Source organism: Cavia porcellus, unplaced genomic scaffold (genome assembly GCF_034190915.1).
Source record: "Cavia porcellus strain 051 isolate PalLab524CR breed Dunkin Hartley unplaced genomic scaffold, mCavPor4.1 scaffold_24, whole genome shotgun sequence".
NCBI classification, from domain to species: domain Eukaryota; kingdom Metazoa; phylum Chordata; class Mammalia; order Rodentia; family Caviidae; genus Cavia; species Cavia porcellus.
Window position 1 is genome coordinate 39,861,021 of NW_026947507.1, and position 14,147 is coordinate 39,875,167.

At 48.2% G+C, this 14,147-nt stretch overlaps 1 protein-coding gene across 4 annotated transcripts in view; it reads left to right on the forward strand.

Annotated features, from left to right (window-relative positions):
* The first annotated feature begins 227 nt into the window (after positions 1–227).
* Ephx2 (epoxide hydrolase 2) overlaps positions 228–14,147 on the forward strand; it is a 38,220-nt gene continuing 24,300 nt past the window's right edge. For 2 of the 4 annotated variants that reach the window (XR_010042666.1, XM_063234914.1), the window contains exons 1-6: positions 228–435; positions 4,951–5,035; positions 8,413–8,572; positions 10,054–10,244; positions 11,881–12,003; positions 13,656–13,730. Coding sequence is in view for 3 of the 4 variants with exons in the window: in XM_063234914.1 (XP_063090984.1) it covers positions 335–435; positions 4,951–5,035; positions 8,413–8,572; positions 10,054–10,244; positions 11,881–12,003; positions 13,656–13,730 (735 nt within the window). In the remaining variant the exon portion in view is untranslated. The remainder of the gene's footprint in view (positions 436–4,950; positions 5,036–8,412; positions 8,573–10,053; positions 10,245–11,880; positions 12,004–13,655; positions 13,731–14,147) is intronic. The other 2 variants (XM_013143559.3, XM_063234913.1) reach the window with 2 other exon arrangements.

Genomic DNA, 14,147 nt, shown 5'->3' on the forward strand with positions numbered 1-14,147 from the left:
TTCACTTGAGACAAGCTAGGCTGCCATCAGAATATAGGATTGTAGGTCATGGGTCAAAGATGGCAGTTTGCACTGGGATCCCAGAGAAACCTGGCCAGGACAACTCAGCGCGAGACTGTGCTGGGGTGGGGGGGGGTCCTGGATGGGGCGTGGCCGGGGCGGTGCCTGCCAAGCAGGACCAGCAGCGCTGCCCGGGCGCGTGGGCGTGGCCGTGGGCGGGGTTGGGCGGGGCGTGGCGGGGCCACCCGTGAGGGCTCCTGCAGAGCAGTTCTCCGGCTCTGTGGCTCCGTGCTGGGCCTTCCGGCTTTGAGTGCGGGTCCAGGCCCCGTTAGCAATGGCGCTGCGTGCGGCCGTGTTCGACCTTGATGGGGTTCTGGCCCTGCCCTCGATCATGGGCGCCCTCAGCCGCGCGGAGGAAGCCCACGGGCTGCCCAGGTAAGGGGACCCGCGCCGCAGCCCGCAGGACGCTTGCCTCGGAGTTGCTTTTGTGAACTTCACCCCTGGATGAGGGTTGTTTTAGGGCCTGAGCCCTGTGAGAGGCTGAAATAATGCCCTGGTCCTAAAATACCAGTGCGTGTCAGTGGACCCGTTGTCTTTCTAAATGCTAAGTAATTAAAGGTTACTGAAGATTGCTAGAGATTCCCGAGTTCTTGCACCTTACATTGAAAGCTTCGAAGGGGAGTGGAATTATCTGCTGCCGCTTCATTCTCTCATTCTCTCCCTTGGACGGGATCTTAAAACTTTGGCTGTGGTTTAGAAGAGGAGAAAGTTCTCTCCCAAGGTCTGTGATGCAGGGGCATTGGTCGTGGTGACAACCTGTGGAGGCTGCCTCCTGCCTACTAACCGGGAAACCGGAGACTGATAATGCGGTGCTCAGGATGCGGGTCTGTAACATCGGAAAACACCTGTAACAATACAGACAAACCTGCCAGATCACAAAACCATACCTTAGAGTTCCAGCTAAGGGAAGGAAAAAGCCTGCATACAGAAACCTGACTGGAAGAAACCTACTAAAGTATGCTTGGCATTGTTAATCCCAGGTAGATTTATGAAGTTGTTATTTTCTTTTAATCCCAGGCAGTATTGTGATTTTATTTTTCTATGTTTTTGTATTTGTCAATATTTTTTAAAACTTGCAAACAGGTATTACTCCTGCCATCAGAAGGGAGGGGTGCATTTGTATTTAAAAAGCTAAAAAAAAAAAAAAAGAAAAGATCACAGTGGGACAGCAACAAATAGCAATCCTGAATTACAGGTGAAAGAGAGGTGCCTTAGAAAGTTCTGCCACATCAAGGGTTCTAGAATTTTTATGATTCCACGGCCAATAGGGCTTTTTAACCTTTATCCTATAAAAATGACAAAAGGCTAGGATCTGCCAGTGAGCCACATCCAAAGCGGGCTCGAAGACTACAGCATTCCTCATTTCTGTGGAGATGTGGAGACAGAGGCTTGGGAAGATGAATTTGCTCCAGGTGACAGAATTAACCTGAGGCAGCTCCGTTTTTCTTTGCACACACAGGCATACACACCACACACACACACACACACACACACACACACACCTGGCTGCCTCATTTAGCTTCCTCCCTCTGCAGTTCATGACTTTGCACCTCCTCAGTTGCCATTCTGGGAATGGTATCAGTTTGTTGAGTAAATATGTCATCCAGGAGCATAAACAAGCTGGCTACAAAGTCCATGATCCAAATAATCACACTCCAGGTAATTAGGATTTGACAGAGAACCAGATTTGGAAGTGGAAATCCCCCTGTGAGCCACGCTTGCTCAATTCAGGTCATTTGCTTCAGGATTCTAGGATTCTTCCATACTGAAGCCAACAGAAGGTGAGGAAGGAAAAAGGAAGTCGTTTCCAAGCAGTCTTTTGTAACAATAATGTGATCTTACTCCATTTTGACTCATAAATTTGATCCAAAAATAGAAGACATAAAGAGGGGGTAAGCTATGAGGTCTGTTTGCACCTGTGACTTCACTGAAGTTAGGGTGATTGTGACTTACGTACAAGGCATGGGATGGGGTGCACGTGTGGGCTCCTGAAAGCTGCAGGTCTCCAGAGACGTATCAGAACACAGTTCAGTGCTGTCACTTGGGCCACTTGTTTAATGTGTACCTTCCCTTGTATGTTTTATTAGGTACTAAGCCTATAAATTAGATTACATGTAAGGTAGATGATCAGGTATGTTTTTGGTACTTTTTTAATTTACAAATTTTTACTCATATGTAAATGACGCATGGGGCATATACCATTTATTTGACCTGGCCTTCCACAGCTACCTTGGGGACCATGGTTAGAATTATTTCTGGTTGACATAAAACAGGTCACAGCAAGGCCAATTAAACTCAGGGAGTTAGAACATGTACCTTGACCTGATTAGCCTATCAAGCTTGTGAACCAACCATGAAAGTGTTAATATGGAAGGTGAGCAAGAAGGACTTGCTGTACCCTGACCAGTTTTTACATGCTCACCATCTGGCGTGAAAACTCAGCCAAAGTTCACGTGAGGACGGCACAAGCTCGAGTGATTCAGTGAAGGAAGAGAGTAGATCCAATCAGGAGAATCAGGAAAAATGTAAATGCTGGAAGGAAGGCTGACGGGAAGGCGATAGAGAGTAGTATGTGGGGGTGCATTGTAGTTGCAGGGGTCAGCATGTTCAAAGGCTTGGAGTGGAAGACATGGGATGTGCACAAGAGCTCTCAGTGTTCCAGCTAGCTGAGAAGAGGCGGTGACCATAGTGCAGCCCTAAGGCCATGCTGATGAGCAAGCAGGTCCATACTTCAACAACCAGTGAGCAGCTCTGGAGGGTTTTTGACAAAGGGTGGCAAGGGAAATGATAGCAATGGATCATGGGGTTAGTGGGTGTAGTAATTGGTGAGAGGCTCACAGTAACATAAAAGGCTTGGGAGCTTGGAAGTGGAACAGTGCAGAATGATAGAAAGCCTTCAGGGACTGGAACTGAAGACAGCAAGACCTTGAGCTTGGGGACTGGAGAGTCCTTGGCATGGGAGATGAAGGACGTGGGCTGCAGGGCCCAGTTGAGGTTGTGTTGTGAGGCAAGGAACGTGAGGGATCTTTTTGAGGGCATGGAGATGTTCTAACACATTTCAAAAATGTGATAAAGTTTGCAAGACTCTCAGTTGACTACAGGCGATTAATTTATACACTGAAAATGCGAATTCAATGTGAACTTGAGTAAAGCTATACAGAGAGCCCTTCCTGGTCCTTGTCTCAGTCCTGGAAGTTTATATTTGTGATCCCATGAAAAAGTTATTGGAACTGCAAATAGTTGATTTCAATCCACCACTTCCAGTGCAACCCACAACAAGAATAAAGACACTCGGTAAAAACGAAAAAGCCAAAAAAAAAAAAAAAAAAAAAAAAAAAAAGAATAAAGACACTAAAACACATTTATAGTTCCGGGGATCCAGGGGTCTCAAGTCTGGCCAGGATGAAAGTTCAACAAAGGCCTCAACTCATGCTTAAATTTGGATTTTATTAAATTGTGAAGAAGGGAGTGGTTGAGGATGAGTGACTGTAAGAATGCCAGGAAATACATGAGTGCTGTGAGCTGGGCTAGGTAGGAGGCCAGAAAGCACCTCTGTGATATACAGAGAGAAGGATATACAGGAAGAACAATCTGCATAACACAATGGAGGTAGCATTAATATTTTGGGACCTGGTGCTTCTACTCTGATTTGCCAACTTCTCTGCCCTGGGAAGGCCCAGCCTCTTATCTTAAGGCTCATCCCAGCTGACATTGTGGAGTGGTGGCTCTATATTCCCCATGGCTGGGCCATGTTTTTGGGGAGTCCTGGGGTAAGGAAACAGAGACTCTCATCTGGCTTCAAAGATTACGCATCAGCACCTCAACCAGCCCTGTTTACATTGCTTAGAGCCAATTGAAGGGAGAAGGAAATGGCCCAGCCAACTCTGTACATATCAGGACATGGAGACAGGGCCAGGTTTAGACAAAGTGGAGGTGACTGCTCTTTGTTCCAGGAGAACCATCCAGTTGGGCCTCCACAAGGCTGTCTGGTAATATTGATGCAAAGATGTGGCAGGACTTGCAAGCAGGCAGTCATGAGTTCGATCCCTGGTACTGATAAAAAGGAAAAAAACGACAAAAAAAAAAAAAAAAAAAAAAAGATGTGGCAGGACCACTGCGGAAACAGGGAAGTTCAGCAAGCAAGTATGGGGTGTCTGTCCCTTTGGATTTTGCCTTTTGGATTGAGCCTTGTTACTGTCTGAGGAGGCCTAGTCTGATAAAAGTACTGACTGCTCTCAGAAATAAAACTTCCTTGTTTGAAGGACTTGTTTTCTTATTCAGGGGTGGTAAATATTTGTAACTACCTAGTTTGTTGAAGTTCATAAGAGCCAAAGTATATTTCACCCGATAATGGACTGATTGGCTTTAATAAGAAAACATCTACAGAGGTTAAAAGTCAAAGATCAAGGTCTTGGGACTGGTTTCTTCTGAGGCCTCATTCCTTGGTTGTAGGTAGCTGTGTTCTTCTGTTTATGTCCCCATATGGTCTTCCTGTGTCGATTTCCTCCTCTTATAGGACATCGGGCATATAGGGTTAATGCCCACACTAGTGGTTTCATTTAATTTCATGACCTCTTTAAAGACACTGTCTCCAAATGCAGTGTAGTGACATTATGAGATACTAAGAAGATGACACCAAGATAAGATGGTAACTCTATGTGCATAATTGAAACTGGAGAAAAATCTTTGATTCCTTTTGAAGAATGTGAACTAGAAAATGGCTCCATGCAGACAAAGATGTCAACCTGGCACTTGTATGTCCTGGTCCCCAGCAGCTCACCTTTCTGCCAACAGCCAGTCATCTGTAAATGTAAATCATGCTTGTCCCCGGTGTGCTGCCATGATAAGTCACCAGAACATCTGTGACGTGGTTGTTCTCATGTCTTTCAGGGGCTTTCTGAAAGACGCTTTCCAAAGGGAGGGCATGCGTGGTTCCAGCGCCCGCCTCATGAGAGGAGAGATCACATTTTCCCAGGTGAGGGGAACCAAGGGGAAAAATTCTCTGCTGCTTCCTGCCTCCCACCCTGATGTAAGCCCCTTGAGGGCAGGGCCCTGTCTTCTTCACCTGTGTGCCCTTTGTGTTGTGTAACTCACAAGACCAAGCAGAAGGATAAGAGACATCTGAAGGGGCATCGCGGACCGGTGTGCAGTCTCTCTGGGCCAACTAAATACTTTCAGCCTTTCGTGAACCAGGCCAGGGAATGCCACAGTCAGACAGCTGTTCAGGACAGAGCCATCAGGGTTGTTTGTAGTGGTCATCGCCTTCAGTGGACTAAGAGGTGCCTAGTGGATTAGGCATGTGTACTTCTGGATGTGCCTGGGTGGGCCAGGGGGGGTACAGGCATGACCTTGGGTCCGTCCAGGCCCTGGCCCCTTCCTCTCAGATGCTGTTCCCCCACTCTGCTTTCTGGCTGCCAGGAATTAAACAGCTTTGCTGTTCTGTGCCCTCCACCGTAGTGTGACCGGCTTGGGGCTGCCGACCACAGGCTAAATCTTCTGCACCTGTGAAGCAGACACACCTCTCCTCCATTCTGATGTGGTTGTCAAGTATTTTGTCGCAGGATCGAGATTCAGTGGGTGGACTTGGGAGTCAGCGATCAGGGCCTGCATGATTGGTCTCTCTTACAGACCATGTGACCACAGCCAGTTCCTTCATTTCCCAGAGTCTCAGTCTGGCCCTCTGCAAGATGCAGTGACATCACTCAATCATTTCACAGGGTGTTGTGAAACACCTTAAATGCTTAACACAGTGCCTAGCACATAGTAAGCACTCAATAAATAGTAGTTTTTCTTCTTAGTATAACTTCAGGTATCTCCAACAAACTCTACCATCCACTGGAACTCTCTGTCAGTGTTTCTCTAAGAAAGTAAGATATCGAGAATCTGCTTATATGCACCCAGCTTAAAAATGCTATATGTTGAAAAGTTTTAATGAATCTCACTACTCTAATAGAGAATTTGGGACCCACTGTGATAGAAAGCAAATCTTATTTTTTTCTGCGTGTCAGTGTGGGGAGTATTACATGAAAACAGTGACAAGATTACTGGAAACAAGCACTTCTGAAGTTTTCACCAATTGAAAAAAAATGGTAATATTCTAGGAATGGAGAGGAAGAGAGAAGTGCTGTATACTTCTAATGAATGAGCGATATTAGGGTGAATTTCTAGCGGTCAGTGTGAAACCCCACACCCCACTCAGGCTCTTTAGTGGCTTCCTGTGACTGAGTGGAGCTCCTATGAAACTCATGGAGGTGGAGAAAGACGTCTGAGAACCTGAATTCTGTTGTGGCAAAGACCCCCTGAGCCTGCATTGTTCTGAAAAGTCATACTTTATAAGTGAATGTCACCTTTCAACTGTGCATTTGTGTATACTATGAAAACAAAAAAAAAAAAGCACACACAGGGACTATTCAGAAGAAAATTCACAAACAGAACACACTTAGGTCATCAGTACCCACATCAAGAAATGAAGTATTCCAAGCACCCTGGCCCCTCGACGATGCGCCCCATGGATACCACCCATCCACGATCACCTGCCACTTGGCCCCTAACCCAGCAGCACTCTTGCCTATTTGGGATTTTGTGTAAGTAGAGTTGTGCAGATGAAGTCTTCTCTGTCTGGCATCCTGTATTCCACGTTACACGTGTGGGATTCATAGAGGAAAGACAGGCAGCAAGAGGTAGTTTTACTCTCTTGCCACCATGTGACTGTGTCTCTATCACTAACCCATTCAGTTATTAGGGAGTGTCCAGCAGGTGTTCGCTGTGGGATTCTTACATAGCCTACTGCTGTGATATTGCAAACCATTCTGCTCTCAGTGAGTATGTTAATTGCTAGGGCTATGTCTGCCACTGTCACACATAAACTGGGTAACTTGTATACAGATTCCCTAACTTTACTCAGTGTTGCAGGCTGGAAAATCCAGGATCCACACAGCATTCCTGCCTGGGCAGGACTCGCTTCCTAGTTTGCAGCGGACCTTCTTCTTGTTGTATCCTCACATGGTAGAAAGCAAAGAGGAAAAGCAAATTTCCTTGTGTCTATTGATTAGGGCAACAGTTCCCTCATGGGACTCCATGTTCCTGATTTAAACACCTCCCAAAGCCCCACCTCCAAAAGCTATCAAAAGCTTCAGCATATGCATTTTCAGAGTGACACAGGTATTTAATCCACAGCACTACAGACTACAGTGGCTTAAGCAGCAGGCATTTCCTACAGTTTTGTAGGCTGGAAGTTCCACACCACTGGAACTAGCAGAATTGCTTTCTTTCGAGGTCTCCTTCACTTGCCTTCTGGTGGCATCCAGGCTTAGCTCTCCCTTTGTGTGTGTGTGTGAGTCAGCTTTCTATTACTAGAGTGAAACACCTGAGGCATTACTTTATAAAGAGAAAAGGTAACTCACAGATTTAGAGATTTCAATCCAAGACTGGACGGCCCCATGAGTTTGGGCATTGGCATGGCCATGCAGCAGAACAGATGCTCTACATAAAACCCTTTGCATCAGGGAACAGGAGGCAGAAGAGGGGACAGGAGACAAGGTCCCACAGTCCCTTATGGGCATGCCCCAGTGACTTAAAACTCTGCCTTCTAGCTGTTCCATCACCTCCCAATGGCACCACCTTGAGGACCAAGCCTTTAGCACATGGACTTCAGAGGACAGGACCCATATGACCATCACAGCAGTGTCTCCATCCCAGCTTCCTCTGCTTATGAGGACTTCAGTCATGTTGGATTAGAACCCAGCCCAGTGACCTCTCTGTGTGTGAACTATCTCTTTAGAGGCCTTTTCTCCAAATACACTTATATATTGAGCTACATTAGGTGAACCTGTCACACATGTGAGTTTTGAAGGGACATAAGTCAAGTCCACAAGACTAGGTACTTGTATCATTTCCATTTGGGGCATGCTAGTGTCTAAGGTGGTGGTCCTAAGATAAGCAGCTTTCAGGAAGAGTGGAGCCCTCATCAAAGGCCCTAGAAAAGCGACCCCAGAGATCCAAGCTGGTCCCTTCCACCAAGTGAGGAAAGCAAGAAGTGACCCGCTGTGAGCAGGGAATGAGCACCAAATCAGACTTCAGATCTGTGGGAATATCTTTCTGCTGCCTAGAGGGACTCATCCTGTTGTCTTGTTTTAGTGAGACAGCAATGGTAGGCACAATGCCACAGTGACAACGCTGATGCGTCCCGTGATCCATCCGTACTGCTGGGAGTGGGTGTTTCTCGAGAGGCGGGGTCCCCAGGAGGGGCACTGCTTGGTCACAGGGAATGCATGAGTGTAGGCTTAGTGGAGACTGGTCACAGCTCTTCTAGTGGCCGCATCTACTGATGTACTCCCTGAATCACCCCCACAGTGGGTGCCACTCATGGAAGAAGACTGCAGGAAGTGCTCTGAAGCCTCTGGAACCCGCCTCCCCGAGAGCTTCTCTGTACACCAGATCTTTGACAAGGCGATTTCCATGAGAAGCATCAACCGCCCCATGCTTCAGGCAGCACTGACTCTCAGGAAGAAGGGTAAGGCTCCCATGCTGGCTGCTTCCTGGCCTGACCACCAGGGCCAAGGCCAGACTACAGCTAACTGTGTCTTGAAATCTTTGCTCTTCTGAGCCTTGATGAAAACCAGCCCTTAAAGTCGGCAAGATTTATCAAATGCCAAAAGCAGCACCATCAGAATACTTGGAAAAATGAGAGAATGTGATCTAGTAAGGCAGTTTATGTCAGTGACTGTCTTAGGAGCATTTTTCTATATGTCCACTGGTAGTAGAAATGACCAGAATGACCTCAAATTCGTCACAGATTTAAAAAAAAAAAGGCCTTTTAAGCAACTATGATTCTGTCAACCTCTGCATATCAGAGTGACTGAGCAATAAACTGGCTGGCACGGGTTTAGGTTACGTCACATAACCTAAGACATCCGATCACATCAGTCCAGTGACATTTATTAGTGTCAGTGCCTGGGACTTCTCCATTGGCACATGTGAAGTTGCCCCTCCTCTCTTACCAGCAGACTTGAATGGTGGAAGCTACACCTGCTGTCTTAGTCCATTCTGGGCTACTCTAAGTGAGTACCTGAGACCAGGGTTAGCTTAATTCTTCCTGTTCTGACCAGAAGTCCAAGGTCAGGGGCCCATGCCTGGTAGGGCTTTCATATTACATCCTACCATGGCTAGAGACAGAAGGGCAAGAGATGCAAGCACATTCAGCAGACCAAGGTAACTCAGTGACAGCCTCAAGCCAGTTTATATCAGCACTACTCCATTCATCAGGGCACAGCCCTGGAGGTCTAATTGGCTCCCAGCACACTTGCACTGGGGATTACATTTCCAACACCTGCCTTTGAGGGACCCATTCAAGTGATAGCACCACCTCCTGTCCTGTCTGTAGTCCCCCACTTCCTGTTCTAAGGAGGGGACTTCACCATGAACTCATCTGTGTCTTGTTTCTAACCCTGATTGGCAGGTGGAGCCAGGGGACAGAGCTGCCTCTATTTGTGCTTGTCTGGTTTTGAATGGGGATGCAGTTCCATGGCCACAGCAGGAAGCACAGCCAGGCAGGGTTTGCAGCAGGACAGCCTACAAGGAATACCGAACCTTTACCGTGTGGCTCTGATATCTGTTCCTCGGTCTTGTTCCTTATCTGAGCTTTGGTTTGCTCATCCATAAATAAGGGATTCAGATCTGCCCTTCTCACTCAAGAAGTGCTAAGGGCCAGATGAGCTGAGGAATGTTAAGCCACTTTGAATGCTGATGGACAGGGAGCTGGGACTAACCCTCCCCAGTCTTCTGAGAGCCCTTGTCCTGCCAGTTCACCCTGGACTCTGTGCCACGAAGTGCTTCTTGGTAATCCTCAGCTCGCTTGTTGAAAGCTGGGTATGCAGAAGTGGATGTAAGTGAGCAGGACTTATCCGGCCCCTTGTGGGTGCCCCTCGTGGGGCATCTGGACATCTTAGGGCCAACTTCTATAGCTGGTTTGTTCACTGGTAACATTTTGCACAGGATTTAAAACCTGCATCCTCACCAATAACTGGCTGGATGACAGAGCCAAGAGAAGTGATGTGGCCCAGATGATGTGTGAGCTGAGCCCACACTTCGACCTCGTGGTTGAGTCGTGCCAGGTGGGGATGATCAAGCCTGAGCCTGAGATCTACAAGCTTGTCCTGGACACCCTGAAGGCCAGTCCCAGTGAGGTATGTAGATGTTTCAGTGGACAGGAGTGTGGCAGAGATACCGCAATCACAAACACTAAGTGAAAGGATTTTGGCCCACAGGGGTAAGGCCTCAGGAACCAAGGAGCTTTATCTTGCCCACCCCTAGGAATTTGCCTCTGGCACAAAATGAATACCAGTGAGACACCTGCGCATCCCTAATGCCCTTCAGGCACCACCCCCAACCTAAGCTAACATGTATGCCCCTACTCCACGTGTCAGAGGGATTCCCAGACCCCGGAGAGATCGCCTCCCCGCCCCGGGAGGGGGAGGGGAGAATGCCAAACCCCGGAGGATCGGGGGCTCTACCCACATTCTTAAAATAAAGGTCATTTATATTTCATACTTCTATCTTTTCAGCCGTGCCACAATTCTGTCACTAAGGAGTTTATGTTTGGGATCTGGCAGGACAGTTCTCAATGTATTTTTCCCAGGCTAGGATTTCTTCCAAAATGTTTTTTACCCATTTTTCAATCTAGAAAGTTCTATCAGAGGTGAGCACTGGCCTCCGTGTGTGTGTCTCTTAAAGGACTTGGGTCAAAGCAAGTATTATCCAAAGCTGTTAGACTAACTGCCTCAGTTAACTAACAGAGAGACAGACCCTGAGAGACTTTGCCAAGGCCACAGGTCCAGTTAGAGTCACCCCACCAGTGAGCGAGCAGGAGGGTTCCCATAAGCTGTACTGTCCACATGGTGAGTGGACCATAGTTTAATTATTTTCTGCACATTCTGCCCTTCTCTTGCTGGCCCTCTTGCAAGAGCTCATCAGAATGAACCCTGAGCCCGGTCCCTGGTCCTTTGCCTGTCCGGTCCCAGGACCTTTACTTCTCTCTTGTACATGTGGCTTCAGCCGATCCGGGGGCCCTGGGTTTAAGGACACGCATGCATATAACACTCTTCCCTTTCATGGCTTTAGGTGGATGACTTGCTTGGAATCTGCCTCTGTCCTGGATCATAAATAAACACATTCATGCTTTCTTCTGTAACTTTTAAGGTCTTTTTTCCCCCTTTCATTCTTTCCTTTTAAATTTAAATCTTTGATCCATTCAGAGTTTATTTTGGGATAAAATGCAAAGAAAGGCTGCCCTCCCCCGCTTCCCCCCACCCTGTCAACGGGCCATTCATCCCAAGGTCATTCAGTAACCTTCCTCCCTGGCTCCTTTATTAGAAGCTAAATTCTCCTTTGTAGTTGAGCCTATTTTTAGGCTCTCTTCTACATCACTGGTACCAAACTCTTCTACTTTTTTGTAAGTTTGTAATTTGTTTATTATCTGCCACCATTAGAGTTTTTTCACAGGCTCCTTTGAACTTTTGTAGCTATCGATTTTTCTGGATGAATTTTATGATCCTCTGCATAAGATTATTTTCTCCGCAGTCTTCTTGCAGTTACAAAATTGGCTGCAACCAGTAGGTGCGTGTGGGGATTTCTGTAGGTCCATGTGTGTGCTTGTGTAATTATATGTTTTTAATTCCAAGAAGAAGCGGAAAACAGAGTAGAAGGATTCTTTATTTCCGCACCATAAATATCCCTTCTACATTTCGTGTTTCTTCCTGATGACTTCTTCCTTCTTGTCACACAAGTCTTCTCCTGGTGACATCCACACTCTTTCCCACTCAGGTTGTTTTCCTAGATGACTTGGGATCTAATCTGAAGCCGGCTCGGGACTTGGGAATGGTCACCATCCTTGCCCGCGACACCAGCACGGCCCTGAAGGAACTGGAGAAAGTGACAAAGACACAGGTAAAGTCAAGTCGGGCTTCCCTGCACTCCTTTGTTAATGGGGAAAAAGTGCTGAGCAGGGGACCGCATTCCTGGTGCTCCCGCATCTTGATCCCACCCCTCACCTCTGCAGGGAGTCCCTCGCCCAGGTATGGGGAGCACTGTGCCTCTGCGGTGGGAGCAGGACATACTCAGAGCACAGGCATTTACACCAGTGTGTGTCAGAAGAACCAGAAAAGGTGTCTTCACCTTGCTTTTTGGAGTAAATAATTCTTTCTTCTTTCTCCTCCTTTTCCTTCTCCTCTTCTTCCTTTTCCTCCTCTTCTTTCTCTTCCTCCTCCTCTTTATCTTTCTTCTTTTCCTTTCTTCCCTTCTCCTGTTTCTTCTTTTTGTTCCAAGACAAGGTCTGTGTTGTCCAGGCTGGTCCTAATCTCCTGCACTCAAAGGCTCCCCTGCTTCAGCCTCCTGAGTAGCCAGGACTAACGACATTTTCCACTGCATGAAAATTCTTCCTGTGAGAAGCGCGGTCCTTGGCTGATCCTGAGAGCATGCCACCCACTCAGCCCTGCCTGGCTCATACTGGCCATGTGGCAGTCAGAGGGTGGCTCTTAAGTAGCAACTGAGCCTCATCCAGAAGGACAGGACAGCTGTAATAGTGTCCCCAGGTCACCAGGGGACCAGCTTGCACCTCAGATCTGAGGTACCTGTGTCCTGGCTTGCCCTGAGGCCTGTGGTCACACAGAACCCACAGGGCAGGCCTTCTCCAGCCCTGGCCCTTGTGGTGTGATAGGTGAGGGGGCCAGTACCAGAGCTGTGTTCTCAGAAATGCCCATGCAGAATGCCCGGTCCCTGGATTTGGAGATGGGGTTCTTGAAAGAAGAGATTAAGGTAGAATGAAGTCAGAGAGGGTGGGCTCCAGTCCCGTCAGCTAAAAAGAGGAGGTGGCGTCACCAGCACAGAGGGCTGACCCCATGAGGACATGGAGAGAAGGTGGCCAAGGCGAGAGGAGAAACCAGCCCTGCCCACACCTCCAGATCGTGAGGGAAGAAAGGTTAAGCTTCCCAGTCTGTGGCGCTGTGTTATAGTCCTGAGCAGACAAATGCAAAGGCCCCTGGGAGTCTGTTTTGGCTCACGTGAAGAAGACCACTTTCCACAGAGACACAGAGTGATAGAGCTGGCGAGCTGCTGACCCTCTGAGGGTCACTGCGGAGCAAGTGCTGTTTGCGTTGGAATCACAGGGGTTTACAGCACGCAGCAGTCCTTCCTTGCTCATAGGAAGCTCGGTTCACAATGGCCAGGGCTCACTTTCCCTGGCACAGGGAGAGGTGCTTACAGGTTTCAGTGTCTTTCTCTTGGGTCTTCTGAGGTCACAGCACACACCTGGCTGGCAGACAGAGGACTAGAGATAGTAGAGAAACTGAGGCAGTTTTCACAACCATGCTGAGAGGCCGTCTGCACTACAGTGACCAGAAAGAACCCAGTCACAAGAAGGGAGGCAGGAGATGGGAGTGCAGCTTTCCCCAGAGGGGAAGGGAGGTGCGTCTGTTACCAGCAGTGCTCAGGAAAGGGTGGCGAAGGTGACCTCTGGGGACTCCGGTGGGAGCCTTCCACTCATGCTGGGAACAGCTCCTAGGAAGATGTGCACTACCTCTGTCTCTCCTTTGTGCTTCCAGCTTCCCCAGACTCCAGCCCCTCTGCCTGTCCCCTGTAGCCCCAATGACGTGAGCCATGGGTACGTGACTGTAAAGGTGAGTCGAGGAGGATAACCTGCAGAGGTGTTTGCAGACACTACCATTTTCAAAGTGACAGTTTTTTACCCCAAGTCCCATTCCTCGGAAGTTGATACTCCACATGGTCCCTGCCTCAGAAACTGCAAAGCAGGAAGACCGGTGAGTCCAACCGCGCCGAACAGCAGGCCATGGGGCCTTAGGAAGCCCAGGGCGCAGAGTTCTGTGCACATCTGGCCTGTGTTCTGGATGATAGAAAAATTTTCATTCAGCAGCTATTTAGGGAGCACTCTCTGTGTGCCAGGCATGGGCTGGGTACTGAGGGGCAGTGGTAAACAGGGAACCCATGGTGGGAGGGTTAATGGAAAAGGCCATTAGGTACCAGGCAGCCAGGGCCACAGTAAAGCCAGGCCATATGCACAGGGGCCCCTGAATCCT